General features: G+C 36.0%; 4 protein-coding genes across 6 annotated transcripts; all 4 read right to left on the reverse strand.

Moving 5' to 3' along the window:
- Positions 1-216: 216 nt before the first annotated feature.
- LOC132184593 (shikimate kinase 3, chloroplastic) lies at positions 217-4,260 on the reverse strand. Its single transcript, XM_059598283.2, has 10 exons — positions 3,793-4,260; positions 3,156-3,208; positions 2,980-3,034; positions 2,824-2,896; positions 2,390-2,477; positions 1,421-1,503; positions 1,182-1,311; positions 1,005-1,083; positions 591-655; positions 217-505 (listed from the first exon to the last, which is right to left on the reverse strand). The coding sequence occupies exons 1-10, from the start codon at positions 3,992-3,994 to the stop codon at positions 440-442; spliced, it is 894 nt and encodes a 297-aa protein (XP_059454266.2). The 5' UTR covers positions 3,995-4,260; the 3' UTR covers positions 217-439.
- Positions 4,261-7,332: 3,072 nt separating this feature from the next.
- Positions 7,333-17,876, reverse strand: CSTF64 (cleavage stimulating factor 64). 3 transcript variants are annotated; one of them, XR_015912796.1, is made up of 11 exons: positions 17,560-17,876; positions 17,203-17,281; positions 14,649-14,823; positions 14,521-14,554; positions 14,177-14,421; positions 13,985-14,062; positions 12,828-12,863; positions 12,186-12,713; positions 11,509-11,835; positions 8,145-8,411; positions 7,333-7,677 (listed from the first exon to the last, which is right to left on the reverse strand). XR_015912796.1 is itself a non-coding variant. In XM_088518010.1 (10 exons), exons 1-10 carry the CDS (start codon positions 17,588-17,590, stop codon positions 8,262-8,264), a joined length of 1,683 nt encoding a protein of 560 aa, XP_088374136.1. In that variant the 5' UTR covers positions 17,591-17,876; the 3' UTR covers positions 8,003-8,261. The 3 variants fall into 3 exon arrangements, 1 of the variants encoding a protein (XP_088374136.1); XR_015912795.1 differs by having other exon boundaries at positions 7,333-7,682; XM_088518010.1 differs by lacking the exon at positions 7,333-7,677 and having other exon boundaries at positions 8,003-8,411.
- A 555-nt stretch (positions 17,877-18,431) lies between these two features.
- On the reverse strand, positions 18,432-20,132 carry LOC132184014 (uncharacterized). The gene is made up of 2 exons (XM_059597494.2): positions 20,109-20,132; positions 18,432-18,911 (listed from the first exon to the last, which is right to left on the reverse strand). The coding sequence occupies exons 1-2, from the start codon at positions 20,130-20,132 to the stop codon at positions 18,432-18,434; spliced, it is 504 nt and encodes a 167-aa protein (XP_059453477.2).
- Positions 20,133-20,314: 182 nt separating this feature from the next.
- Positions 20,315-24,876, reverse strand: LOC132184146 (NAC domain-containing protein 17). Its single transcript, XM_059597659.2, has 5 exons — positions 24,465-24,876; positions 22,797-23,074; positions 22,411-22,713; positions 21,298-21,865; positions 20,315-20,886 (listed from the first exon to the last, which is right to left on the reverse strand). The coding sequence occupies exons 1-5, from the start codon at positions 24,643-24,645 to the stop codon at positions 20,513-20,515; spliced, it is 1,704 nt and encodes a 567-aa protein (XP_059453642.1). The 5' UTR covers positions 24,646-24,876; the 3' UTR covers positions 20,315-20,512.
- Positions 24,877-27,924: the final 3,048 nt, after the last annotated feature.

The raw sequence follows: 27,924 nt of genomic DNA on the forward strand, positions 1-27,924 counted from the left end.
ACATAGGTTGTTGGGGTGTTGGGTAGCCGTGCAAATACCCCGGCTGACATTTTTTTTCTCTTAATGAACTTTTTTTTTTTTTTTTAATTTTTTAAGCGTCTCTAGCCTTCCATGGCCTCCCTGGTAAAAGTTTCCTATGCTTGTTTTAAACACGGAGGTCAGTGCCTACAGTAATTTCTGAATTTAGGCGCTATAATTCAGCACCGAAAGAAATGCTAGTAATAGATAGACCTTTATTTCATCTGTAGATAGGATAAGACAACCCTACCAAGAGGTCCGCTTCTAAATTTTGTTTTTACTGGGGAGTAGAATTAATGCTTTTATAAACTGGAAAGAATTAACTTTTTTATTTTATTGCAACAACGCTACCAAAAAAAAAAAAGCATTGCTAGTAATACATATAAACTATGGAGGAGCAAGAACCAAGGCATTGGATTAGTTAAGGATACAATCGGAGGGCCCTGCCACTTTTACCCCCTAAAAATTTCTCAATTTGTGAGAGTACCTGCCAAGATTCAAGGACAAGGTAAAGAAATATATCAATGGGATAACAGCAGAAATAAGCTACACAGAATAGGATGAAGGGAGACCTCAATTGCAATGACAGTTGGCGTGATATCAGACACATCTTCAAGACGCAGGTTGGCTGCAAGATCTGAAAAGTGAAACGTTTCAATTTTCTTCAACATTTATGATTTTACGCATAATCGACCGAGTGGAATATACTGAAATATAAGGATTCAGTCAAATCTTTAACACCTTCCATTTAACATTCATCTATATCATGTGTCCCAACGCTAGCTTACATTACATCTCACAATTATTTCCATCTGTGCATTATAAATCTAATTGCATCACAAACATGAGAGCAGGTCTTTTAGAGCCACTCCAAGGATCCATGTCCCTGGAAGTGACAGATGCAACCATGTTCTCCAACATTTAACTGAATGACAAGAAAAAGAAGGTAGACGTATAGGGTTTAGCGTGGATAAGAGAAGACATACCTAGAAGAGAAACTGTAACATCAGCATCGGCATATGCCTCGGATCTCTTCTTGGTAAGGGTAAACAGTCCAACAAAAGCCTGCAGGGAAGTTAAGGATGTCACATATTCGAACCTTTTGTTAAACCAAGTCTAAAATCGGAATCTAGTGAAAGGGTGTCCATATTAGTGATATCCACCTTTGTGTAAGCATCTCCTGAATCGAAATTCAAGAGAGGGCGAGAATCAGTTCCCACTGCAGCAATCCTCCTTGCCAAGGCATCAAGAGGTACATCTAAAAAGACGGTGATCCCCTGCCTCATGTATTTCCTTAAAATAGAAAACAATCACAGAGCTCTTAAATACAATTGAAATATAAATTAAGATTATACATAATAAGAGAAGGTGGCAAAATTCAATATCCACAGCCCCAGTATACCAGTTGATAGGGCGAACCACTGCACCACCTCCAGTGGAAACAATTTGCCTGGGCACTAAAGACAATTTCCGCAATGCCTCACTCTGTTAAAAAAAAAAATCTCTTTTCTTAAACAGAAAAAAAATTTGAACAATACAGAATCGTCGACTACAATTATGTACTTAAGCAACATTATTGACTAAAAATAGTGATGTGCCATTCAAATTAGTAGTAGCGGCATTAATGGCCTTTACTATAGATATAGTATTGGAAAATGATTTTTCTTAATATCTATTTACAGAGGCCCCTCCAACTGTACGAAGCTTTAAATATTAACCTATTATCCAAGTCCCAGATGATCTAAAGCCAATGCATTTCACATTTTCCATGTGCCCCTTTATAGATCTCATGACTTCATTTGAAATAAGTTTGACGTTTTCATTTTCTGCTCAGAACTATATAGGAGACTCAGGAAATGCAGAAACCACTTCTAAATTCAATAGGTGCAAACCAAGTCGTTAAGAGCCTAGTTGCAGTCATTAAGTCATCTGGGTTTGAAATCGTTTTACCACAAAGCTCTGAGTAATATATTATCATAAAGTGCCTTTTTTATCTCATATCTAGGGCAAACACACAGCAGATGGTTAAATACTATTTAATTCTTAAACTTTTATTCTTACTCAATATTTCATATTTAGAAGCTGTCCAATATGTGAAGATCCCACAGTATGATACGCAAGCAAATATGGATATTGAATCCTGATAATAAAGAAATATGATGCTCAAGGAAAGGGGTATGTAAATTAAAATTGAGAGATCCTAAACAAAAGGAAAACTTGGTATTTTTGGTTTGTAGTTGCTCAGGAAAAAAAAAAAAATTGTAGCTTTGGTAAAAATGGTACATCACGAACAGCATGATGATGATGACGACAACAACAATAAACTGAGAAGTTTTGGAAGTTCATAAAGATGTACTGTGTTCCAACTAACCTCGTGATCTCTGAAGAAGCCCTCACCACACTGTTCAAAGATTTGAGCCACAGAAGTTCCACCCATAGCCAGTTCAACAGATCTGTCACTGTTCCCCACAAACAACATACAGCTCCCTTAATGAAAAGCTCGCAAATCACAATAGCATAACAATACTCTACTGAATCCAATATCATACTCCTGTCAAATACACCACTCATACCCCTCCCTGACATTGCAGTATGATTACTGAGACAAAGCTAGTAAGAATCAGCCCAGAGGCGTCCTCAATGGGAAATCTGAGTAATAAAACGGTGAATCCTACCAAACAATATGTATTTGTTCTTTGAGCTGTTTCATGATCCACAAGATTCATGATCCACCAGATGATCTGGGAACCATGTTCCTAACCCTTTTTTTCCATAAAAACATACATAGATAGTGAAATCGCTAACCTGTCTGTAAAAGAATACCCTAATGCTTCTGACAAGATCCGGCCCACTGTTGTTTTTCCAGAGCCCATCATTCCTGAATACCAGGCTCCATAGAATTCAATTACAAGAATAGCTAGTATTGCTATCTCAATGATGGAATTCAAAAGAGGAACTAACCAACAAGAAATATAGAGCGCCCATTTAAGTATGAAGTGACCTCCTGTGCCTTGTTCTGCAGTTACATCAGAAGCCAATCAGTAGAGTAACATTAGCCAAAAGCTAAGAGCCTCAAACTACTTTACATATTGCAGATCTATATGGGATTTAGATTGTATAATGAATCTTTATTTTACCTTTAACAACCAGTCCTCGTCGAAAGAAGCATAAGAGTTTTCAGATTCCAGTACTGCAGTACAAAATACATACAATACGATCATAGAAATCAATGACAAGAAAGGGGAAGAAAAAAACACACACACACATGCAAAAACACCATTGAACTTGATCCTAGCATGAATTACTTCATATATACAAAATTTTATTAAATTTAATAAGGATTTGAAATCAAACAATAGCTAGTAAGTGCAGAATTAAATTTCAAATTTTCAGGCTTGCTATCTTTTCCGCAAGATATATCTCATCATACATTTTTGAGGAAAGAATAAATCAAATATTTTCAATCATTTCTTAGATTACATCTCCTTGTACATATAAAATTGAACGAAATTTTTTCAAAAAATTTCACAATAAATTCTGAATTTCAAAACGTCAAAATTTTAATATTGAAAAAATCAGTTGCACAAATGCATCAAGCTAGACTCACTGCTTGTCTCAACTTCAAAAACAAGTCCTAGAAATCACAAAAACGCATCAAAAAGCTACCATAAGGGAAAAAGGAAAAGAACAAAAATTTTAAAAAAACGTCAATCTAAACTATTGCATAAATAGCAAAGCTGAATGCATTTTGATGGCACGGAAATATATGTATACCGTGTGAATGATTACAAGAGTGTGAAAGTAGTCCAAAATCGAACCGTCTCTGGCGCGTGCACCCGCTGTTCAGCCGAAAATCATATCTCTTTGTCATATATTCTTTCCAGCCTCTCTGATTCAACGCCACCAGCGCCACATTCGGCTGCGAACCGGTTATTAGCGTAGATAATTGCAGCGCTGCACCACACGTCGCCTCCATGGCCGCAAAATTCTCCTATTCCACAAAGCGTTCGTCTACGAGAATAATTGCACAGTAATTCTCGAAAATCAAGACCCTCCCGAGCTCAATCTTCAGAACAGACTAAACTCGGAAAGAGAAATGCGAAGGCTTAACGTGCTGTTTGGTTGCCGAGAAAGTGCAGGAAAAAGAGGGAGAGGAAGGGGTGCGCATGATAGCATGAGATACAGAGAAAAAAAAACACACGCAGGAGCGACTAACGGAGGTTGAAGGCTGAAAGGCCAAGAGAGGGAAATAAAACACACATTAAAGTAAAATAAAATAATAATATTACTCATCTGACGTGGAATTTGTGAAATTCCTCTTAGATAAATATTAATCGGAGTAACGCTTCTAAGCGGGTGTGTGTATATATAATTTTGTGGGTGCATAGGCTGCTCCGAAACTTAACCGCTTGGAGACGCACACACTGACCTTTCGAAACCTGTGCATTGGCGGGCTGCGAGTATCGAGCTTAAATTTCCAAATTACCCTTAGAGAGAAAGAAGAAAGCTATTTTTTTAAATTCAACATTGAATTTATTATAAATTACTATTAAATTTTTATCCAATTATAATTTTAAAAGTAACATTAATCTTATAAAAACATAATATATATATATATATATATATATATATATATATGAGTTTTCTTTTTAGCATTCCTCTATTGCCATGGGATTTATACTTGCAAATTAGTATTACTTCCTCATTAATTATCCTTAAGAAAAAGACAACCCTTTTTCCCAGACACATAATCGTAATTAAAAAGCCAAAAACAACATTAAACATCCTTCAACCATCAGGTTTTCAACGACAAGATTGGAATTAGAAATCGCTTGATTAGTTTTAATATCATTGAGAAAACCCTATAATTTACCAGATTTGCCGGTGAGCACTTTCTTAATTAGATCAAATATATATATATATATATATATATATATATATATATATATATATATATATATATATATACCGTTGCTTCACATTTTTATATATGCTTACCGTTGCTTCACATTTTCTTAATTTGTCTTGCTTCACGCGTTGAAAGCTTCTAACACAGCAAGACGCTCATTATAAGCATCATTTAATTAAGAAATTATATTATATCTTTTCATCGAAGAAACAATCCTTTGACTAGATTTTTTTTTTCCAATATCTTACAAAGCAAGGGTATCTGGTGAGACTGTCAATGGCGACTTTTGCAAGAAGGTGGAAGGGAAGGGAAGGGAAGGGAAAAGGATGCACCAACCCCCAAAAAATGTCACCAACCACCATCACCACGTCAACAACACTCATAGTCACGCCTGGGGTTGGTAGGCGCGAGTAGGGTGGGAAGATGTTGCATGGGGTTTGGTGAGTTCCCCTTCTTCTTTTCACTTTTTTCATGAGGGTTTTCCACTTTTCCTACGGTATTTGTATTGGACACCGAAAATGATATTCTGGGTCTATCATGAGAACTATTCAGGGGCTTGATTGTCCCACGAGATTTCCAATCAAAGTAACATTGCTATGTATCATATAATACCTAACAAATATTCTATTAACGTGGTAGTGTTAATTCACCCTTAAATCATTTCTTGGCACTGTTACATCCGCATAGTATATAGGGTGCTTGTGTAATATTGATACGGCATATAGAATTACTCAAATAGATGAATAATGTTATATATTATACCACTATCTTACTATGCTGACATGACAGTGTCAATTCACCCTTAAATGAGTCATTGTTAAAAAAAAATTAATTGTGGATTAGCACTGTCACATCAATATAGTGAAATACTTGTAAGATATTAGTGTAGTATATATCATTGTTCAAACGGATGAGTAATGATATCACACCAATATCTCATTACTATTTCACTAGACTGAAGCGGCAATGTCAATTCATCCTTTGATCGATCCTTGTAAAAAAAAAGAATTCAATTATGAATCGGTTTTGTCATATCAGTATAGTGAGATACTTGGACGAGTAATGTTATATATCACACATCTCTCTTCCTTTCAGGTCAAAAGTGGAAATGATCCTCCCTTGTAGTCCTTTACTTATTCAATTAAAATAAAATAAAAAATATATAAAAAAAAAAATACTATGTATCACACTAATTTTTCACCACCATCAACTACTGGCAGAGCAGTGAGCGTCTTCGAATGCCTCTATGGGCCGAGGCCCTACAATTTGTCCCTCACTGAAGTTGACACTTTGAGATGCTACACTCAAACACACAAGGGAAGCATTTTGGAGGCAGCTCTTGTAGCAAGAGGTTTAGCATTTTTCTTCCTAGATGAGATGGCTAGCGGTGCTTAATGGTGAGGATTCGCTTGAGAGAGAGAGAGAGAGAAGAATATATGGTTATAGGTTTTTTTCTGCTACTCTTTGTACCCAATCTCATGATAGTAAATTTTCTCTGCTATTTTCTATTTCTTTGGGATCCTAAAGTTATTTTGTTACATCAAATTGGTATCATGTTGCTAATAAATTAGTTTTGGCACATAATTATGAATTTTCATAGATATCTTTTTTTTATGATATGCATATTGTGTGAAAAAATTACTTCATTTCACAATTGTCAGGAGATGAAGATACCATCATGGCCACAACAGTTTCTCCAAATGCCCAGTTATTTCAAGACTACCAGAACCCATATGAAGATTATAACTTACAATTATGATTCTCCTTAGAAGATTTATCATCATTTGAATTTAGATGCAACGAGAAGCAATTATGGGTAAAAAGCCACTACCAACAATTATGGAAATAACGAATCTCCAGTTTTCAAACAATTATTTTGGAATCTACTTTTCAGAACAATTGTCAAAAGAATTTTTACTGTTCAATTTACTGCTAGTCACTTGAGCTCAATTATCAGCCAGCACTTTTTGCAATTATAAAATGAGCAAATGTAAAGCCTTCAAACCTTGTCTCAATCTTTCTCCTTTGTAGTATTTCCAAAAATCCTTTTCCTTTTCGTAGTAATCTTTCAAGTATTGTATGATCAACTTTATCCTCCACCAATAAAGATCAAGTATTTCAAGTAAGTTTTCTGGAGTCAGAAAGTATAAGGGCCATGTTCTTGGAAGATAATATTGTTATTCTTTCATTCTAAACTATTTTTCTTTCTTAGATTCAAAACCCTAGGTGTAAGAAGGTCTCGTGTTGGCAAGCCACTAAACTGTTGGTCAGCCCATTTGGTAACCAAAGGAGGTCTGTAGGGTGGTCCTGGTTGTGTTTCCTCAAGAAAACCTTAACCTATCTGATTGTCTAGAATCTAGTAAGACATATCTCAATGGATTCTCTCTTTAGGGATTTGTCCTCTATATCTCAAATGTCTAACCAAAATGAAATTATTAATAGTGAAGAACTTGATGTTATGAACTTAAAAATAAATTTACAGGATTGGCATATTTCTCAAGTACCTACAGAACAAAATGTAGGGGCAGGAAAAATCGTATGGGAGAGGAGCTTCTAACCCGAGCAGGGGCTCCCTTGCCCGGGTAACTTGCCATGCTCAACCAAAAGGGGCCTCATGAGGTCCCTCTCACAATCCACATCAGCATAGGAAAAGGCAACTGCTTCAACCCGACAACCCATCTTCCACAGCCCAAATGTGCGCAAAAAGTAAATAGGATTCTCAACTTAGATTTGGCTCCTTTGTCAAAAGGCTGATCTGGCAGGGATTACAGTGAACTTTATTATTTCATGTTAGCTGAACATCGATTGTCTAATCCAAGCATAAGGAAAATTACCAAAAAAAAAAAAAAAGAGGCATGGGACAAGGTAAAAAGCAACTTCAATAGTATGGGAGCATAAATATTGATGATACAATAGAAAACCTAACCCAACAAGCTTAGCTTGTTTTATATGGTCTTGGGCAGAGGACAATGTTAATTGGTCTCAAAAGGAAAATCAAATGAAGCAATGAAAAAGTGAATCAAAAGCAAATGAAAGCATGCGTACAAGAATGTAAAATCAATGACAAGAAGAAGATTAAACAAAACTTTTTTCTCATCTTCTAACTATTGCTTTCAGGCATGTTAATCACAAGCTCATAAACATTACATGAATGCAGGCTCACATTTTGGACCCATGCCGGATCCGTGAGATCAATAATTATACAAGCAATCAGAACCTGATTAAATCAATAGCAGGCTCTTGTCCTTCATGCAAGCAAAATAACTGAGCCTGCACTGCCAAGTGCCAAGACAAGTTTGCTGCAGTGATGACCCGGTCATGTTCACTCCATCCCCTAAGATGGCTGAATCTGATCTCGCCGAAGAACCTGTTGGAGTTGAATGACTTGTTGTTGCTGTTCCGGAGGCAATGAACTCAACTGCTCTGGTGTTAGGTTCAACACTTGTTGCAGTAAAACAGACTCCACCTCAGCTGGAAGCTGAAACTGAGGTATAAAAACCAACAATACAAGTATGTCAGAAACCAGAAGAGCAGCTTTTTGGCCAACATGATATAAAATCAACTCTATTGTCAAATAATTTGTAATTTCTGATAAAATCATCAGAATAGCAGAAAAAATTAAATGTCTCCTTTACAATTGGAATGTTATTGATTCTTTATGTATAAAAGGCTAAAAGGAACAAAAACGTCACAATACTGCAGACGGTTCACACATTGTCATTCTGTGCAAGTGTAGAGGCAATACCGTGAATATCTGTGGTCTGACAGACAGTTGGTACTGTGATATGGCATAATTTACCAGAAAGGCATATTGTATGATACTATGATTTTCAGACCTTCCAATTGAAAAAGAGCTGGATCCAACAATATGACTAGCAGGCCATCAAATCAGAAAATAGTTTCTAAGTCATGATGACATCATGACTAGCTCTGAACAGGGCATGGAAGGGGAAAGAGGTCTTGAGACCACCATCTAATAACACAATCCAACACTCGAGAAACTATCACAATGAATTTTGATTGAACTGTATTAGGCTCAATTTCCTGTGCTGCGAACGGAAGTCTACTAAACATAGGCTCACGAAAAGGCAAGGAGAAATCTTACAACAGGCCTTCCAAAAAGCTGAATAAATCAAATAGCAGAACTATGACGCAAAAGCAACTAAAATGGAAAACTACACCCTGTTTTGATAGACAAGGTTCTTGATTTTTCCATCAGGTAGGAAATTGTTATACTGTCTGTCAGCATGTGATGAGCAGATGTTGCCTATCCCTTGTAAATGAAGACTACATCCACATGCTTTTCAGAATATTTATGAGCATATGGAATGAAAGGCACTTGGTTTTTCTGAGTGGCATGTAATCAAAGATCTCACAATAGGCCCACTTAGGTTAGAGGGGCATTGTCCCCTAGTTCTTACCAACCTTCGGTGTGTAATCGACATGCTGTAGGAAATTAAAAAAATTAAAAAGAAAAAAAAGGGTAGAACATTCTTACTAAATTGTTATGTGACTACCATGTGACCAAGTTACATTTCAATTTCATTAAACAACGTCAACACTGATGATCAATTGGTATATTTGTCGAAGTTTTTGGGTTTGATTGTTGCAATTGGAACCATGAGGTACGAATGTAAACGAGCAAAATCAGCATACTCTCTCAGTTATTTTACCCTAATAAATATAAAAAGACTGTCCTATACATAGGAAAATATATAAGTACTTACTAGGATATGCAATATTACCAACAAGAAGCATATGCTAAAAAATATCATCTTGGTTACCTAACACCATTAAACCACACTCTCTTTGTGTTTCGATAGAGGTATACAATAGTCATCGCTTTTCTAGTTTTACAGAATTTCTGGATTTGTGTTCTTCTCTTTCTCCTTAATTACATATTTTTCTTGTTTACTTCTTGTCTACTTGGATTGCGCCCTTCTGTGCTTTCTAATGAGACAGTTCTTTTTTTTTAGAAAAAAAAAGATATCTGGGATTTTGATTGTCCTATTTATTTGTTTCTAATGAGAAGAAGAAGAAGAAACAAATAAATAGCCAATCCACTTCTGCAAACAACCTCCAATATGAACAACTTTTTTTCAAATGTCATATCATCCTCAACCATTTACAGAATCCCAATAATTCACCATTTCAATCAATCCACAATCAACTTAACTCAGCCTTCGGGACAACAGGATTGGGTTGACTCTAGCAATCCTCCAATATAGAACCTTATAGTGCCATATTTTCTGAGAAACCATTGACCATCACACCACCTCCAAATCATTGAGATACCCTTTAGAATGGAAACTAGATAACCCTCATCCCATGCCCTCCCCCCAAAAAGCCCCTATCAAGTAACATGAAATCCTTTGTAAAAACATAATCCAAAATGGCTTCTGGCAAACTCCAGGCACTAACCAAACAGGGAAAAGTAAAGAGCTTACAACTTACACTCAAGCAAGCATGGTAATCCAATTTACACCATACATTATATAGAACATACTATGATAACTCGATAGTGGTCATCCAAAAATGAAATTGCTAGATAGCACCATCCATGACTTCAAAACATACCAACTCCACCATCTCCTCACATTATAAGTGTCTAGCTCGCCAGAATAGTCAGGGGATTTATTTATAAGTAGTCGGGGGGTTTATTTCTAAAAAATAAATCTTCTAAATCACTCCCAAATTGGCAAGTGCATCAGTAGGGGAGAGCACATCATCTCACATTATAAGCGTCTAGCTCACCGTAATAGTCGGGGTATTTATTTCTATAAAAAACAAATTCTAAATCACTCCTAAGTTGGCAAGTGCATCAGAAGGTGAGAGAACATTGAGCAATAATGTTCACAAGGTTCACAAACATAGCCATCTCCGTTGTTTCCAGATTGATGGTCAGAGCCAGGTAAATTACTTCTTCCAGTAGAACTAGCTCATATCAATATAATAATTTTGAGAAATCAATCTCTTATAACTTACTCATTTTATGTTGATGATGTCAATGATAACTCTTAAGGGTTGACCATGGGTTTAGTGCTTGAAAAAATCATGGTCCAAAGTAATCACCCTCCCCCTAGAAAAATTGTGGGCAGTTCTGACTTGCTTGCTTGTCATTTACACACATTCAGAACACAATTGACAAGATAAACTAAAGCAAAAAGGTTTCAACCTCAATCAAGGGACCACTGGGCTGCCAAAAGCTTTTAACACTTTATATCACCACTATAATGTTAAAGATGTTCAAATAAAGACTAACATTTCACCAAACTGAGAAAAAACCATTATCAGATGACAGAAATACAATATAAAAATCTTCACGCCTTACAAAGATGTGGCAGGAATAGCAATTTTCATATCCTTAATAATAATATAAATCAACCCCGCACTGAACAAGAAAAAAATTGACACAACAGTTTCCAGTTGGAAGAACCAACTAGCAAATGCATGAAAAACAACCTGATCGCTCAAAGATACTGTAAAGAGTTTAGTTTGTTGGTTTTATAAATCTCTCATTCATCAAAAAAAAAAAAAAAAAATGGTTGGAAACAATTGACATGCCAACAGGGACTCCTTACCTGAGAATTTTGTTTCTCAGCTTCTGCTTTCGGGACTAGATTTACAGGCAATGGGCCGACTCCAAAAACTTGGGACAGTCCAGATCCAGTGGTATTGGACGCATTCAAACCCCTTGCTGGGAAAGAGGAGCCCCTTCCATCATCCAATTTCATCAGCTTTGGAGGGCGATTAATTGATTCTAAAGAATCTTGAACCATGCTTCCTGACGCCGTATTTATATATGCCTTACTTCTCTGGGCCCGAGTTCCACTGTCTGGGACTTGCGTAGATCTATCATCATCCTTGTTAATTGCCTGTGGAATACCTGATGATATTGAGGGGCCAGCCTGTTATAATTAAGGAATGAAGTTAGATACAAGAACACAACTCTATTAAGGGGAGAGGGGGCGCCGCGGGGGGTGGGGGGGGGGCGCCGCGGGGGCCCGTAATACTTCCGTTCAACTAACACATTTTATCCACCTATGTGCTTGATTGCTTTGTTCTCTCTCCCCTATTTCTCATTCAAGCTAGACATCCTGGTGAGGAAAGCGGGAATAATCTTCCTAGAAAACATAGGAGCTAAACAAACACTTTGTACCTCTAGCCTAATTCATTTCTGCCTCTGGAGAAATTTTTATTTCAAAAAAAAAAATAAAAACAACAACGAGACATCAAAGACACTAGCAAAGTTTGTCACCTGAAAGCCTGCATCTGATAAGGGAGGATGAGATAAAATAGAAGACTGTGCTGTAGTATTTGGATTAACCATCTGAAAGCTATTTCCTAAATTGGAAGCCCCAACCTGTCCGGAACGTTGTAGCAAATGGGGCTGCATTTGCTGGTTCAGAGAAGAGGAATTTGCCCCCTGTATTTGTGGTCTAGAGGACAAACTGCTCAAAGATATGGGTAATACGAGAGGAAGTGTTGAAACTGCAGACTGGCCGAGAACTGAGGCCTGTTGTATAATATGGTTGTTCAAGTGTTGTGGAAGCTGAATTCGAGGTTGTGGGGCTGAAGAAAATTGGTTCAGAACCAAAGGATTTTGAGGCACTGTAGACGCTTGATTTTCTTGCACTTTGGGCATCAACCCAGACTGCATCTTGTTCTGTGCAAGAGGGGGTAGCCCAGGAAGAGTTTGAACTGCTGGTGGCTGACCCTGCTGGCTATCACGCAATGGAGGCTGCGTGGGATGACCTGAAGCCTGCCGAATATTGGGCATCTGCAACTGCAAAGTTTCAGAATAAAAAATTAAAAAATAAAAATAAAAAAAGACTTCTCGTGACACAGCTACAAGGGCTGAGCAGGTAATGGCACAAAAGTTAAAAGTAATAAAACCAACCACTTGTGGGGTCACCATTCCAAGCATTATCTGTGCCTGCAAAAAAAGAATTTTAAAAAATAAGTTTAAATTTAAAAAATAATGAATAACATATCAGACCAGAAACAGAGGTAGAATAGGTATGGATAGATTAACCCTTGGGTTTCCATAAAAAGGGAAAGCATGGGATCCCAAAGTTGGATCAGGCAAATAGCATTCATCTACTTAATTACCAGAAATTGAAATAAAAGAAAACCAGCGTCCTGCATTCTTAAAATTGTCAAAGCTCAGCATGTGTACACAATACATGAAATGAGTCTTTGCTCGACTTTTTGATAAGAAACAAAGATGAGGATATTGTCTGACTAAGGGATTGAAACTTACGAAACACCTCCTAAAATAAAAAATTATATGTTCTACTGGGTCACAGAGGGCTGTGTTCAGGGCATTTTTTATTGTCCTGAGATTTCACACAGAGGACTGGAGATCTTAAGAGATGCTCAAATACTGATGAGGTACTGGATTGCAAGAGGTGAAATCAATCATCCACTTACATATAATGCATTTGCTTTGAGAATTTAAAAATATTTTCTGAAGCTTTGGGAATCAGCTGAGTATTATGTCATTTTTGTCCTAAAACAAGATTTAGTACTAAAACAAGATTTCTTGGAACTAGTCCCCTCAGAGACAGGAAACACAAACCTAAATGGAACAACTTCTCCCTTGAATATAGAGAAGAAGATTAAAAAATAGACAGTTTCTTGGCTTTCCATTACGTGCACAAAGACAATGATGGTAAGGCTGCAGAAGAGAGTATAGGAATGGAGTAGATTGGAAAAATGTCCACAAGGAAAAAAGATGGGACCTGTTATAAAATGGAAACAGAAAAACACACACACATTCTATATCATCTATTTTATTGCAGGAAGTTTAAGATGGGCTGGCTGTACAAGAAACCCATGTCACATGAATACACATACATAGAGTGACATGCATAAAGTAGAGAAAGATGCTACTATTTTTAAATATATAAATACACACACACACACACATGTACGTTTGGTTGAAGAGTATTAACAAGAAAAGTAGTGTGATATAAGACCATTGCAATTACCTAAACCATTGCAATAAGATAATCAGATTCCAATCCCCGGAAAGAGGGAAAAATGTCTTGTTACCTGAAAAACAGCTTTTGGCAACTGTGGTCTTGCAAGCAATAGCTGGCGAGCTAGTTCCTTGTTTTGTGTAGACATTACCTGTCATTGTAACATGTATAATAAATAAATAAATTAAAATAAATAAATAAATAAATTAGATGAAGATTCAAAACCTATCCAGAAAAGTGAAATAAACTTCACTGAAATGCTTACTTTCAGCTCAGACATTATTTCATTCAGCTGGCTCCTAGACATTTTGGCCAGACGAAGAGTTAAAGGATCGTTGGCCAATGCTGACTGACTGTGCAAACCATTTTGATTTGACTGTGTACCAGCCTGAACACCACCTAGAGCTCCTGCCATGACAGCTGCTGCGGTTATAGCTATATGGAGACCGATTGGCTGATGGTGAACAGATTCTCCATGAATCGCTGGGCCAGCTAACTGTTTTTGAGAGTCTTTAATATGTCCATAAGGAATAAAAACATGATTTCAGGTTTTTATTCATGTAAAAAAGTCAAAACTGAAAGCATAAAAAGTTGAGAGAACAAACTAACCAACATTAGCAGCAAGTCCAGGTCCCCCACGGCCCTGCAAGAGAAGCAAAGGCAATATTCACTGACTTAAGATTATTAAACAAGAAAGAGAATAAATTAGCAAAGTATTTTTACATTCCATATTTCACCTGTTCTCGATTCCTCTCAGCACCTTTGTCATTTTCTGCAAAATCAACCCGTAATTGCCGGCCATTGATCTCATAACCCTGAAGATTACGACGAGCACTTAATGCAGTCTCTTCATCCTTATACTCACAGAACCCATAACCTTTTGGTTTGCCAGTTTCTCTATCAATAACTAATCTGAAAAATGAGACAAAACACTTTAAACATACCAATTACTACCTTGCAAAAGCAAATAAAATAAAAGCAAGTGATACAATAGCATATTTTAGTTAAGGGCATGATTTATCCCTAACGAATAAACCAAATAATTTTTTTTGATAAGTTAAACCAAATAATTACTTTTAACGTTTGTTTGTTGCAAACCATATCAAAAATTGAAATACACCACAATAATTAGAGATCAAACAAAAAATAACTGCTTGGTATAAAGCTTCTGGATATCAGTTCTATTGAATTGCTGCAATATCCATGACTACAACACTACCACAAGATTGAGGTCAAAAACAAATTTATTCAGTCCAACCAGGTACTTAGTTATCAATGATAGATCAAAACACACAATGTTCATACATCAAGACACATGATACACTCTTCAGGCCAAGGTTAGACAAGCTATCTTGTTTTCTTTTTCTTTTCTTTTTTTTGGGGGGGGGGGGGGGAGGGGGGAATTATATTTAGTCCCTAAGATTTTATCTGATTCGGTTTAGTTCTTGGGTTTTCAATTCCAAGAATAAGATCCTCAGATTTTGCCCAAATTTTAAATTGATTCCTCTAACAAAACTATTTGTTACATGTGTCTCATTTAACATGTCAGGGTCTTAGCGTCAAAGTTAATGGTTCTTCCTCTAACGCTACAAATCTAGAAAATTAGGATGACGAAGAATATGGTTTTTGTTTATGGAATTGGGTCTTTGGTTTTGTTTTGTTTTGTTTTGGTTTTTTTTTTTTTTTTTTTTAATGGATGACTTAGCGCTTAATGATATGACATTGATATTAGGTGCTGATATGAACGTTGGCGTGTCAATTGAAACATACGTGACATATGACAAACCACTCATTTTAAAGGAAAAGTGATAGAGGGACCTATTTAAAATCTGAGCAAAACCTAAGGACCATATTCTTGAAATTAGAATCTCAAGGACTAAATTCAAACCTAGGAAACTAAATATGATTTTTCCCTCTCTTTTTTTTTGGATAAATTATCAATATATCATTAAAAGTAGAAGGTGCCCCCAGATACACAAGAAGTATACAAGAGAAAACGCCTAACTAGAAGGAGAAAGGCAAGCTATGCTTTATGGTTCCATATGTTGGCAATCTCGAGAAAAACATGCCCATTAACTAAGCATAGTAAAGATGAGGATGTTAAGATAAATATGTGGATTACTAAGAAAAAATAGGATCAGGAGTGAGAAACATGACGTAGAATATTCCCATCTATAAGAGCATCTAACACGGCTGCCCCAATTTGAAAAAATCATTTTGGCATAATCATCTAGCAGCATATTTTTCTTTTAATGTTAAGTAACACACAACCAATGGATTTAAACCTACGACCACACCTTGCACCATTTATTAACAAAGAGAGAACGTGCCATTTGAGCAAGAGCTCATTAGCTCAAGCAGCTGATTTTCTACCACAGAATCTCTATATATAAGAAGGTGGCTCATTTTTAAGATGTCATACATTCTAGAGCAGTCATTGGCATTAAAGCAAGATTCTTACTCCCAACTCTTTCAACCTAACTCATACCACAACATACACCAAGCCATTCAATCAAACTCTGCCCACATACAATCACTCATAATGATCTATAATTGCTTCCTTGTAGGAAACATCTAAACCATCTTTTGATATCTCATAAGTACGTTTAGAAACAACCAAACTATCTTAATATCTCATAAGTACATACAAGTCCCAAAAATTACATAGATGCAACTTGTAAGTTTTCAACTGAATTGGTACATAATCATCTGGTCATAACATTAATCTAGTACTGGCCCCAACCTCCCAAAAAGGTCTCCTTTTCTTTCAACCCACCCATAAAGTTTAATTGGTTACATAACCATATAAGACTTCCAGATTACAGTAACTTGTGCACAATTTAAGCATATTGAAATCAAATTAATTTCCAAATTCACGTAATTTTCTTCAATGCCAAAGCTTTAAAAATTGCCCAATGAGAAAAACAGAAGAGGTGAGTTTGCATCCCAATATGCTTCCAAAAGAAACGTGCATTTTGTGTGCTTGCATATGCAAGTGTTTTAAGCACAAGAATGCTAAGAATTTATATTTACGCCTACAACAATTCAGTTGCATCACAGGGAAAATTCAAATTAAAAAATAATAATAATAAAAAATAAAATAAAAAATAAAAAAACACCTTGTTTTATTGATAACTAAATATTACCATTCCTTTTTTTTTTTTCTCTTTTTTTTTTTTGGATAGGTTTGATAACTAAATATTACCGTTCCTACGAAGCTCCCACACAAAGCGATCAACAAAATTGTGGAATTCAAATCCAAAACAAGAAACTCTAGGGTTTCTAACTGACCTGAAAGACACAACAGGACCAACCTCCCGGCAGATTTCTATAAGCTGCTCCTCAGTGGCATCGTATGGTATATTGCCAACTGTAATAGAAATTCCACCAAACGAGTCAATCGTCACAACCCGTAAAACCTTAACTTCAGAAAATCCCATTTGATTGCCATCGAAACCGTATAAAAAATACTGAAAATTTCAATCTTTTTGAATTTAATCGCTGTATTAAGATTCCAAGATCCCGATTTGTTTCATTTTCCGGCGATTTCTCGGCAACCAAACTCAGCATAAGCGACAAATTCTTAAAATATAAACAACACAAATAAATGAAAATCAGAATTGGGAGGAGCAGAGAGAGAGGGAGGACCAAAAACGCAGCGATGTTGAGAATTGGCCATGAATCAGCAGAAGGAGAAGAAGGTGAAGCGCTGCTGCTTCATCTTCTTCGTCCTTAGCATCCTCCTCCTCCCTCCTTCTTCTTTCGCTGGTGCTACTAACAAATATATATAAACATATATATAAGTTCAGTGGGTATTCGAGTTGTGTATCTATGAATTAGAGATTGAAAAGCTTTATTAGTCTGTTTGAGAAGGCACAGAGAGAGAGAGAGACAGAGACAGAGACAGAGAGGGGGGAAGAGTGATGAAGATGATGGCTCTCGCTTTGGACCCTGTCCAACAAAAAAGTCCCAATTAACATCTGTCCAATTAAATTAATTAACCTGGCAAAAAATATATATATTGACGGGGAACATAAATTCAACTTAAGGTGAATTTCTCTCGTGTCATTTAAAAAAAAATATTGATAAATAAAATTTTAAAATTCTAAAAATTTGAAAAAAAATATAATTTGTTTGATTTAAAATTTTTTTTTTTTTTACACTTAAGAAAGAAGTTGGCATGAATTAAGTGTGTTGTATCCGTATCAAATATCGATTGACGGATACCTTGTAATTTTTGTTTTTATTGTGATTGGTTGTTGGAAGTAATTTCTCAACAAAATAAAATAAAAATCATGCCAGATATATAACTATAAGTTTTTAATATTTTATTATTAATTTAAATAAATAAGAATGTCAGTTTTGAAACTAATATAAAATTCAAGATTTAAGATCAAAAAATGAATTGAGACCAATCATCTATATATATATATATATATATATATATATAACACTAATCATATGAAATAATTTTTTTTTTTTGTTAAAATAGCTTGTCATATTGCATTCTCAAAAACTTATCAAACATGCTCAGAGCACTTAGCTCCCGAAAAACAGAGTTCACGTATACATTCAGGAAAATCAAAGGTCCACACTTTATCCATAGACTGGGCCGTTGCCATCCTTGCCAACCTGTGTGCTGCCTTGTTTGCATCCCTCTGAACGTATGCCATCTTCCACTGAGTAAAGGACGTAAGGGCAGTCCGGATATCATCAATGAGGTGACCTCTTCTACTCCAGTCTGGTTCATTTGAAAGCATCGCCTCAATGACCACCTTGGCATCCCCCTCTAGAATGATGCTCAAATAACCCATATCCCGTGCTAGCTGGATTGCCATTAGAGCTCCTAGCGCTTCAACTGCAGCGGGTTCAAGCAGACCAACCCGTGTTAGGCTCCTCGCAGCCAGCACCTCTCCTTGATGATTCCGAATGATTGCACCGAGGCCGACATTTCCTGTTCGTTCTCCCAACGCAGCATCCCAATTCACCGAAATATTATTCTAGTTATGAGGCTTATTTTTATGAGGAATGAAATTGAAAAAATAAATGAAAAGTATATCCAAATTTTATTTTCTAGGATTCGTTGAAAAAATATGGTAATTATTAATGAGAATCAATTTTATGGTTCATATTAAATTTCACACCTTTTATAGTGTTTACTGTATATATGGTTAGGTTCCATTTATTAAAAATTGTTTTTTTTTTTTTTTTCTTCTCAAAATAAAAACAGTAAAACACTTTCTTTAAAAAAATAATAAATAAAAAAACAATTTTAACCAAGTACTCACTTAATCAAGAGAAGAAACTTTGTTTATTCCAACTCAAGACTTTTGGTCATGAGCTATCATTTTGACGAAGGTGGCCACCTTCTACAGAGAGATTGTGATCACCCATAAATCATGATTGAGAGTAATTGACAGTGAGATAGTTCGCAACCACCCCTATAAAATAAGGGGATGACGAAAGTGGCCACCTCCCGCCAAGAGATCGTGATCATTCACGAATCATGATTCATAGCCACCCCAATAAAGTCACCCCATATGTTTTTTTTATGAAAAAAAAAAAAAAAAAAAAGGAATGAAAATGACATAATTATATATTTTTATATTATTTTTATTATTTATTTGAAACAAAAATTTGACAAAACTCATTTAAAATTTTCGTAAATTCAAATCTTTAATTAACTAAATTAAAAACTGATATATATATATATATATATATATATATATATATATATATATATATATATATATTTGAAAAAAGTAACAGGAATTTTATAATGCTTTCCTTAATTTTGTTGTTTTCAATTGGCGTAACATGTTTACGTCACTTTAGTTTATATTTTTTTTTTTAAGTCACGTACTCGTAAAATGAAATGATTTCTGTAAATATGCATTAATTTCACCGGTCCAATTTACAGTGCGAGAGGGAATTTGTTGAGCTCTAAGATTGCATTTGCTAACACCAACTTCGTAAATTTAATTTTTTCTTTCTTTTTTTTAACAGCAAAGGTGTCGAGAGCAGGACCTTCAAGATGATCTCATGTACTGAATAATTATTTGATCAAACAAGGCCTTCAAGATGATCCCAAAAAGGCAAAAATATTATTACACAAATGAATTTTTTGCTTTCAACCTAAATTATACGAAGTGCTTAATCAAGACTCAATCCTCACTTTACTCTTCCATGAGGCTAACTATCAGCATATCTAATGTCTTCATATACGAATGCAGGTGATAAAAGATCTATATGAATTTCTTGAAAATCTAAGAAACTAAATATCTAAGTAGATACTAGAGTGTTGGTGAGTATTAACAATGAATTTCGGAGCTGGAGCTTCTAACTATGGATAAGAAATAAATTTAATTTTTTTGAGCCAAGAAGACAGCAGCCTGCAATTCACTTCTAGGTATACTTCCTTTTGATATTATAAGCAAAAACTATAGATATATTTCCTTCTGGACATTGCTACTAAAACCCACCCTTTACATTCAAAATTCACATAGGAATATGAAATCCTTATTTTCACAATGTGTTGAGCATTCTACTAATTCCAGCAATGGCCAGGACAAATATAGCAGAAAACTTCCCATTCTTATATTCATGAGGATATGCGTGTCCCCCATGGTCTCACAGTTCCAATCAGCGCCCACAAGAGAGCACAGAGCACTCCAATAACAGAAATAACCAAGAATCCCTTACTTCTACCTGCCCTCCTTATAGTTTCAGTACTATTGCGAGCAGAAACTGAAACTGTTGTGCTTGTAACATTCATTCTCAGCCGACTGAAGCTAGACATTCGCTCAAATGCCCGATTCACCAAAACGTTCTCTGCAGCTGATGCAGGAGTAGTGGGTATTGACTCCACAAATGACCACAGAGCAGAAGAGAACCGACCCGCAGCACCACCGGCCTCATTACCATTTTGATTTTGATTTTCTTGGGCAGGAAAATTTGCAGATTCATATACAACACCTAAACATGACCAGAAGCGACAAATATTAACAAATGTCAATAGCATAACATATACAGATCTTTCAAAACAGGCTTAAACTTGAATTATTTTTTTTCCCCAAAGGGAGGGAAAGTAAGAGAAATTAATCAGAAGATAATATGTTCAACTCATTAATTCCAAACAATACTTATGACGACAACAGGAATACTTGTTCGGAAGAGCCCTTGAGAGCTGGCTTCCCATTTTCACATCAGTTTCTTGCCATGTGTAGATTGGCATGTCAACCAAAACCATCCATCCAAACAAGAGCTGCGTGTGGATGGGCGGGTGAAGCCAGCAACTTTTGTCCAAATCAAAGACAGCTCAGTAAGAAAGGCAAAAGTGATAGCCAAGCAAAAGCATGGGCACTGAATCTCTGCATGTTTAATTACCTGAGGGAGGTAGAGAAAAAGCACCCGGATTTGATTCTGCTGAAGTATGGATGTTGCTTCTTATATCATGTGTCCACAGCTGATTGTCAATCTGACCAGCACCATCTAGATTGGGTTGCAATTGATAATCAAACTGGTTTGTATTATTCTCAAGGATATTCATATATGGATCTGCACTAGCCTGACTTATTGGCCCCATGTCACGAATAAACATGGCAGCATCATGGTACAACTCAAACTCACTTAATCCATCACTCTCCTCAAACTGCAAGTTCTCCACAGGTCTGTCATTGTCTGAAAAACTAGGTTCAGGACCAATGAGATCATCGATTTCCAGAAAGTCCTCTTCTTGTATTATGAAGGGTTCAGGTTTATGAAGATTGGGGGCAGATGTAATCTCAGGTGTCTCACACAATTGCAATTGGGAAGTAGCTGACTGTGTATAGCCAAAGCTGGTCTGCACATCATACAGCTGACCCCTTGGGTCCAGCACTCTCATAGGTTCAGTAGTGATAACTTCCTTGGAGGATGGATCCACCATAGTACTTTGTGTTTCTTCCTCGCCAACCTATATGATGAAATTATAAAATAATACATTAGTTAACACAATCAAAACCAATTATTCAACTCACACATAATAGAACCTGTGACCTAACCCAGCACTCCTGGGAGATGTCACTTACAAAGACCATCGGCCACATAATACAAACAACCATACAAGAATGAAATATAAAAGCAAAATACAACAAACACCCAATTTCTAGTTCCAAAACTAGTCTAGGAGGGTCTCTCCATAGGAGGAGATAATAAATAATACCACAGTATAAAAAGTTGTGACACAGGTATTCCTGCCTATACAACAATCAACACATAGGCTGCCCAGATAAATGTACAACTTAGACCCTTAATTCAGAAAAATAAGCTGCACTTAAGTCCGTTATGAACAGTTGGGATGTCAGCATACAACAATAATAACAAGCACCGATATCAACTTCTGAATAAATATTTGTTTAATCATTTCAGAAGGGGAAGAAAAATAGAAAGAATACTGGGAAGAAAGAACCTACAGCAAAGACAGATCATAGACAAAGAAAATAACGGTAGATTGCCAACCTGAGACTGGATGTGAGCAGAATCATTGATTTGTGGCTGGTGGAGCACAGGCTCATCTGCAATTCGCCTCATGAACTCCTCAAATTCATCTAATGTAGACGGGACTTGACCATTGACTCTCACATCAGTGATAGAAGTAACCTCAATGAGTTGCGTTACCGAGATATTCCTATCAGTAGAGTTGTTAAAATCTGGACATTCATCATCAACCCACTCTTCTTCTTTAAATGGTGCCCCGTATTGCTCGCCATTTTTAGGACCAGGTCCACTTTTTTTGTAGACCTTGTAGAGTGCATAGTACTCCTGAAATACAGAAAGCATCCAATTTCGGTTAACAAAAGCCAAAGAATAGAAAGTAATCAAAATTAGGTTACTTGAGGCAATACCTGTACATTCTGGCATCTCTTAAGCTCCTCCTCATCTACAGTATATTCGTGCATCACCCAGTCAGTGCGTTCCCCACTAGGTGCTCGCCCTCTATAGAAAACCAGGGTCTTCTTCACTCCAACTGTCCGAGAGTTGCATGCAATGAAACGATCCTTTCCTGTTGCTTTCCAATACCCATTTCTGGTTGCCCTATTTGACCTTCCTCCATTAGGGTACTTCCTATCTCTTGGACTGAAAAAGAACCATTGCCTATCTCCAGTTTTAAGTATAGATTGTGCTGCAAATTCAATCAAAAAAACAAAATTCAATCACCCAACCTTTGAATCAAACCTAAAAGTAGTTAAACCCAACAAAGCTCGCTTCCTTCTCAAACTTACAAGAATCAAGAGTAACAGATGAGAACAAAACAAACTGCAAGATAGTTGCAAATCTGTAAACTTCAACACTGATTCCCTTAAACTGACTACATAGATAACCCAAAATAATAGATCAACCCTGAATATAGATTAATTAAAAAAAATAAAGAAGCCAATAATTCAGTACACCAAAAAATGAACCAAACAGTAAGCTTCACTTGTACCCTAAACAATTGTTAGAAAGAAGAAAAAAAAACATATTGCTTATGGTAAGAGAAACCCCAAGACAATTTTAATCAATAAATTCCTTTAGATGCCAATCCTAACAATCAACTAAAAATGTTACACACAGCTGCAAAACAATACAACCATATAAACTTCATTAAACCCCAACTAACCCTCTGCTAATAAAAATTCCACCGAGTCCGATTCAGCCAGAAGAGCTTAACTCAATTTTTGAGCGCAATTGCCAGCTCTGGTTCACCATTTGGGGGATTCTTAAAGTGTGCTAAAACCTGTTTATATTCCCTCTAGAGGAATTGTAAACAGTAGTTAGCAATAGTTAAGACTGAAAACAGTAACACCGTCGTTAAATTGAGTTAATCAGGTATAAATCTGTAATAGCTTATTTTATGATAAAGTCTCGCATCTAAATAAATTCTAGACTAGCAAAACCAATTGAATGCATATGCCAAACAACACCAACCACAGATGTGGAGAAACCAAACAAAAGTCCTAACTGAAACAAAAAGTTAATATAAAAAAAATTATATATACATATTTGCTAACCAATCCAGACAAACAACATATCATGTTCAACCAAGACTAAAAAGCCAACACAAGTTCCAACCAAACCCAAACAAAACCAAACTTCAACTCAGACCCAAATAAACCCTAAGCAAGGATCCCAATATTACACAAAAGCGAAGTCCAAACAAACCCAGTTCAATTCTAGATTTGACTTAAACCCGACTCAAATTTCAAACCCAATCAATCAAACCACACAAAATTTTGACCTGAACCCCATTAATTCATACAGTCCAAACGCACCAAACTGATCCAAGACGCACACAAAAAGCAAAACACAAACAAAACATAAGTTTCACCTAATCCCAACAATCCACACGATCCAATCACACAAAAAGCAAAAACAACCCAATTCCAAAAGAAACCAGGTCAACGTTCCAGGAAACTCAGGATAAAAGAACAAAGAGGAAAATAAAATGAATAACAACCCAATTCCAAAAGAAACCATGTCAACGTTCCAGGAAACTCAAGATAAAAGAGCAAAGAGGAAAATAAAATGAATACCTGGCAATTCCTCGGGCTCCCACTTGTATACGTCGGTCTCTCGGATGATATCGAGTTTGAGTTTCTTCCCACAGATCTTCCTCTTAAGATAGTACAGGACCAACTCCTCGTCAGTAGGGTGGAAACGAAACCCCGGCGGCCACACGTCGTCCCCCAAACACGACTCCGGTTTCACCTTCATCGATTCCTCGAAACAAAAACCTAAAAAGACACGTCGATTCCCTTGGGTATTCTAGATTAATCAAAGACAACGAGAATTGGGATCTCAGAATATAGAGAACTGAATTCTAAATGATAAGATTTTGGATCAGAGCGAAAGAGAGAGGGCTTTGGACTGCGACTACGAGTTTTGGTTTGGTCAAACAAAGTTGTGGTCTGGGAAGGGGGTGTGGCGGGCGGGTTGTGTTATATGAAGCGTGCTCGAAGTTTCCTTGAACCAGAAGCCAATGTAAAATAATTCTTATTTTTCTGGCGGGTTAAGTTAGGTGGGTTGGGAAGTACTGAGAGTAGTGTGGGAGTGAGTACGTGTGTGGTGAGTAGTGGAGTGTTGTTTACTATGATTGAGTCAGCCACTTTGACTTGTTTGGGAAAGTTTAAGATTACATGAGCTTAAGTGGGTCGAAAGCGTGGGATTATTAGGACCTAAATTTCAGGAAAATTTTTCCCCTAAGGGTGCGTTTGGTTTGATAGGCTAGGGTTTTCCTATACCTGTTTAAGAACCAATTGTTCCATTTATGGTACAATATATATATATATGTTCACAAGAAAAAAAAAATAATAAAAAAAGAGATTCGAATTAATGGTATCCCGAGCTGTAGTTTTGAATATATCTTCTATTCAATAAGTGTGATTTTGAATATTTTGATTCACAATTAAATAGCTCATTTGTTAAACGACTCTAATACATATTAACAATATACTCAAACAATAATAAAAAAGGCCATAATATTTATTTTGATAATTTTGTTATCAAAATAAATATTATCTTATATCAAATCCATAATATTTAATAAAAAAGGCTATCTTTATGCTATCATCTTATATCAAATCCATCACTCTTTTTGTATGGATTTTGTTTTTTTTTTTAATGTTAATTTTTTTAATAAAATAAAAAAAAATATGTTTGTTAAACTCAGGTGACAAAAATGTCGATGCTGCATAACAATTTTAGACATTTTAGAATGACTGGTCAAATGAAAACTTTGAAAAACTTATAAAGTTGAGAGTCAGATTTAGAAACCCAATGAATATATTGAAATGATGCGATTACTCATAGCATAAATATACATTTAACCTAGCTCCGTTTGGAAATGGCTGGTTGCTATTCATACAAAATTCAACTTTCAACATTCTTACTTTTTACATTATATTAATTATTTTTTTTTATTATTCAAATTTTTTTTTAAAAAAAAAATTACTACAAAACAAATTTTTTTACTTTTTCATACCAAATATTCTTACTTTTTTTCTACCTCAATCAAATTCTGATACAGTTTCATGTCACTAAATAGTAACTGTCCAATGCCAAACAGCACCCATATAAAGAGGGCAACAATTTCACAAATTTCAAGCAAATATTGAGTTCTATATAAATAATTGTGGTATAAATGAGTTGTTTTCATGATTAGTAGGTATAAATGAACTTAAGAAATGCAGGGGTGCAATCAACTAATAGTTATGAATAGTATTTGGGGTTACTAGCTGTAGTTGGCAAATAAAAACCCCGAACCTTTAAGAGCATAAAGACAATATGGAGTCCACTTAATGGTTGAAAAGAACAAATTTTGTCACAAGTTGGAAACTAAATTATTCTCAAGACAGTTATTCAAGCTATTCTAACATATACTAAGAGTAAGTGTGTTTTAATTGCCCAAGTCTTTATACAAGGAAATTAATTCAATGATGCTCAAGTTTTAGTGGGGACATAAGTCAAAAGTAGCGGGAAACTAAAATGGAACATTCAAAGTCTCAAGGTTGGATTGGGATTTCGAGATTTGTAATGCTTATGTCTATACCGACAAAATAAGGGTAGAGGTTGTTCCAGAAGCTAAACACATTGGTAGCACGGATTTTTAAGAAAAAGTATTACCCTCATAAAAATCTCTTGGAGTCCCGATTGGGATACAAACAATCCTTATACACTGAGAAGTATGTGTAAGGCCTTGGATATTTTAAAGGCATGGCTAGAATTGAGAGTGAGGGATAAGTCTATAGTAAAAATTTGGGAAGACAAACGACTTCTTAATCCCTCATCTTATGTGGTGCAATCACCGGTGAGGATCCTTAATAGGGATGCAAGAGTCAAGGAGCTTAAAGTGGAAAGTATTTGTAGATTAGCAATTAGCCCCAATAAGCAAATTGATCGATTAATCTTGATTAAAATGATTGTACATGACCCATTTTGTAATATTTTGTGAAGATGTGCTAGTCTCGCATTGTTTGTTTATTATGTGAAACTGTATTTTATAAGTTATTATAAGGAAGTTTCAAATTAAGTAGTCATTTTGTTATTATAAGGAAGCTTCAAGTTATTATTAGGATACAACGATTGACATTATGAAAAAGATAATGGGTGTGAGAGTAATTATTAGAGACCGTGAAGAGAATGTGTTAAGCCTAAATTTTGTATAAATTGAATTAATTTCGAGTATGAAGCTAAATTTATAAAAATAGCTTGAAGCTTTTGTGTATAGTGAAATTATATGCAAAATCCAAGGTATGGGTATTTGATTTATCGGGTTAAAGCTTCTTTTTCATTTATCGTTGAGGTATTTAAAGCTTAGGTTTATTTATGGATGAGTTATGCATATAGAATGTCAATAAGACCGAATGTCTTCCACTGTACTTCCACGTGTTCTCACAGAGCAAGCCTCTATTTCTTAATTAATGAAGTTATTTTGAGATTAAAAAAAAAAAAAAAAAGACCGAATGTCATGGAGTTAGAATATAGGGGAAACTTCAGAAAACCCCCCTGAAGTTCCAGCCGATTTGAAAAACCCCCCCTAAATTTTCAAATCTCTCAATTAGCCCCCCTGAACTTTGGTTTTCTCTCACATAACACCTTTCCGTCCATATGAATCGTTAAAGCCTAACGGACGCCCACTCACGTGATTTTCACGTGATAATTTTCGGCTTGCTTACCCATTTTGCCCTCGTTAGTGTCTTACTAACCCTTCACTCTCACCCTTAGACACGCTCACTCGTCCAAGCACACCAAACTGGAAGACGAAGACCCACGGCCGAAGCTTGCGGAGAAAATGTGGAAGCTGATGGGTTGATTAGGTTCCAGCCATCGATTCGAAGGCTTAGAAAGAGAGTCGAAGAAAGAAAGCTGAATATAAGTACATCTGGCGGCGAAGAATCCCCCACGACGGCGAGACCTAGACCGGCGAAAATCATCCACCGGCAAACTTACTCACTGTCCAGTACCGGCGAGGTGACGACGGTTAAAGATGGAGCA

Source organism: Corylus avellana, chromosome 7 (genome assembly GCF_965113065.1).
Source record: "Corylus avellana chromosome 7, dhCorAvel1.hap1.2, whole genome shotgun sequence".
Classification (NCBI taxonomy): Eukaryota; Viridiplantae; Streptophyta; class Magnoliopsida; order Fagales; family Betulaceae; genus Corylus; species Corylus avellana.

Excerpts from the sequence above, each read along its gene's own strand:
- LOC132184146 (XM_059597659.2), bottom strand. The coding sequence starts at position 24,645 with ATGAAGGTGAAACCGGAGTCGTGTTTGGGGGACGACGTGTGGCCGCCG. Across the intron at positions 22,714-22,796 it reads AGAGATGCCAGAATGTACAG|GAGTACTATGCACTCTACAA; the intron begins GTATTGCCTCAA and ends TCTGTATTTCAG. Across the intron at positions 21,866-22,410 it reads CTGCTCACATCCAGTCTCAG|GTTGGCGAGGAAGAAACACA; the intron begins GTTGGCAATCTA and ends TTCATCATATAG.
- CSTF64 (XM_088518010.1), bottom strand. The coding sequence starts at position 17,590 with ATGGCCAATTCTCAACATCGCTGCGTTTTTG. Across the intron at positions 14,422-14,520 it reads TGGACTTGCTGCTAATGTTG|ACTCTCAAAAACAGTTAGCT; the intron begins GTTAGTTTGTTC and ends GACATATTAAAG. Across the intron at positions 12,714-12,827 it reads GAATGGTGACCCCACAAGTG|TTGCAGATGCCCAATATTCG; the intron begins GTTGGTTTTATT and ends GAAACTTTGCAG.
- LOC132184593 (XM_059598283.2), bottom strand. The coding sequence starts at position 3,994 with ATGGAGGCGACGTGTGGTGCAGCGCTGCAATTATCTACGCTAATAACC. Across the intron at positions 2,897-2,979 it reads GCGCTCTATATTTCTTGTTG|GAATGATGGGCTCTGGAAAA; the intron begins GTTAGTTCCTCT and ends CCTGGTATTCAG. Across the intron at positions 1,312-1,420 it reads GTGGTTCGCCCTATCAACTG|GAAATACATGAGGCAGGGGA; the intron begins GTATACTGGGGC and ends TTCTATTTTAAG.
- LOC132184014 (XM_059597494.2), bottom strand. The coding sequence starts at position 20,132 with ATGAAGACATTAGATATGCTGATA. Across the intron at positions 18,912-20,108 it reads AGACATTAGATATGCTGATA|AATAATATTTCGGTGAATTG; the intron begins GTTAGCCTCATG and ends CCTCATAACTAG.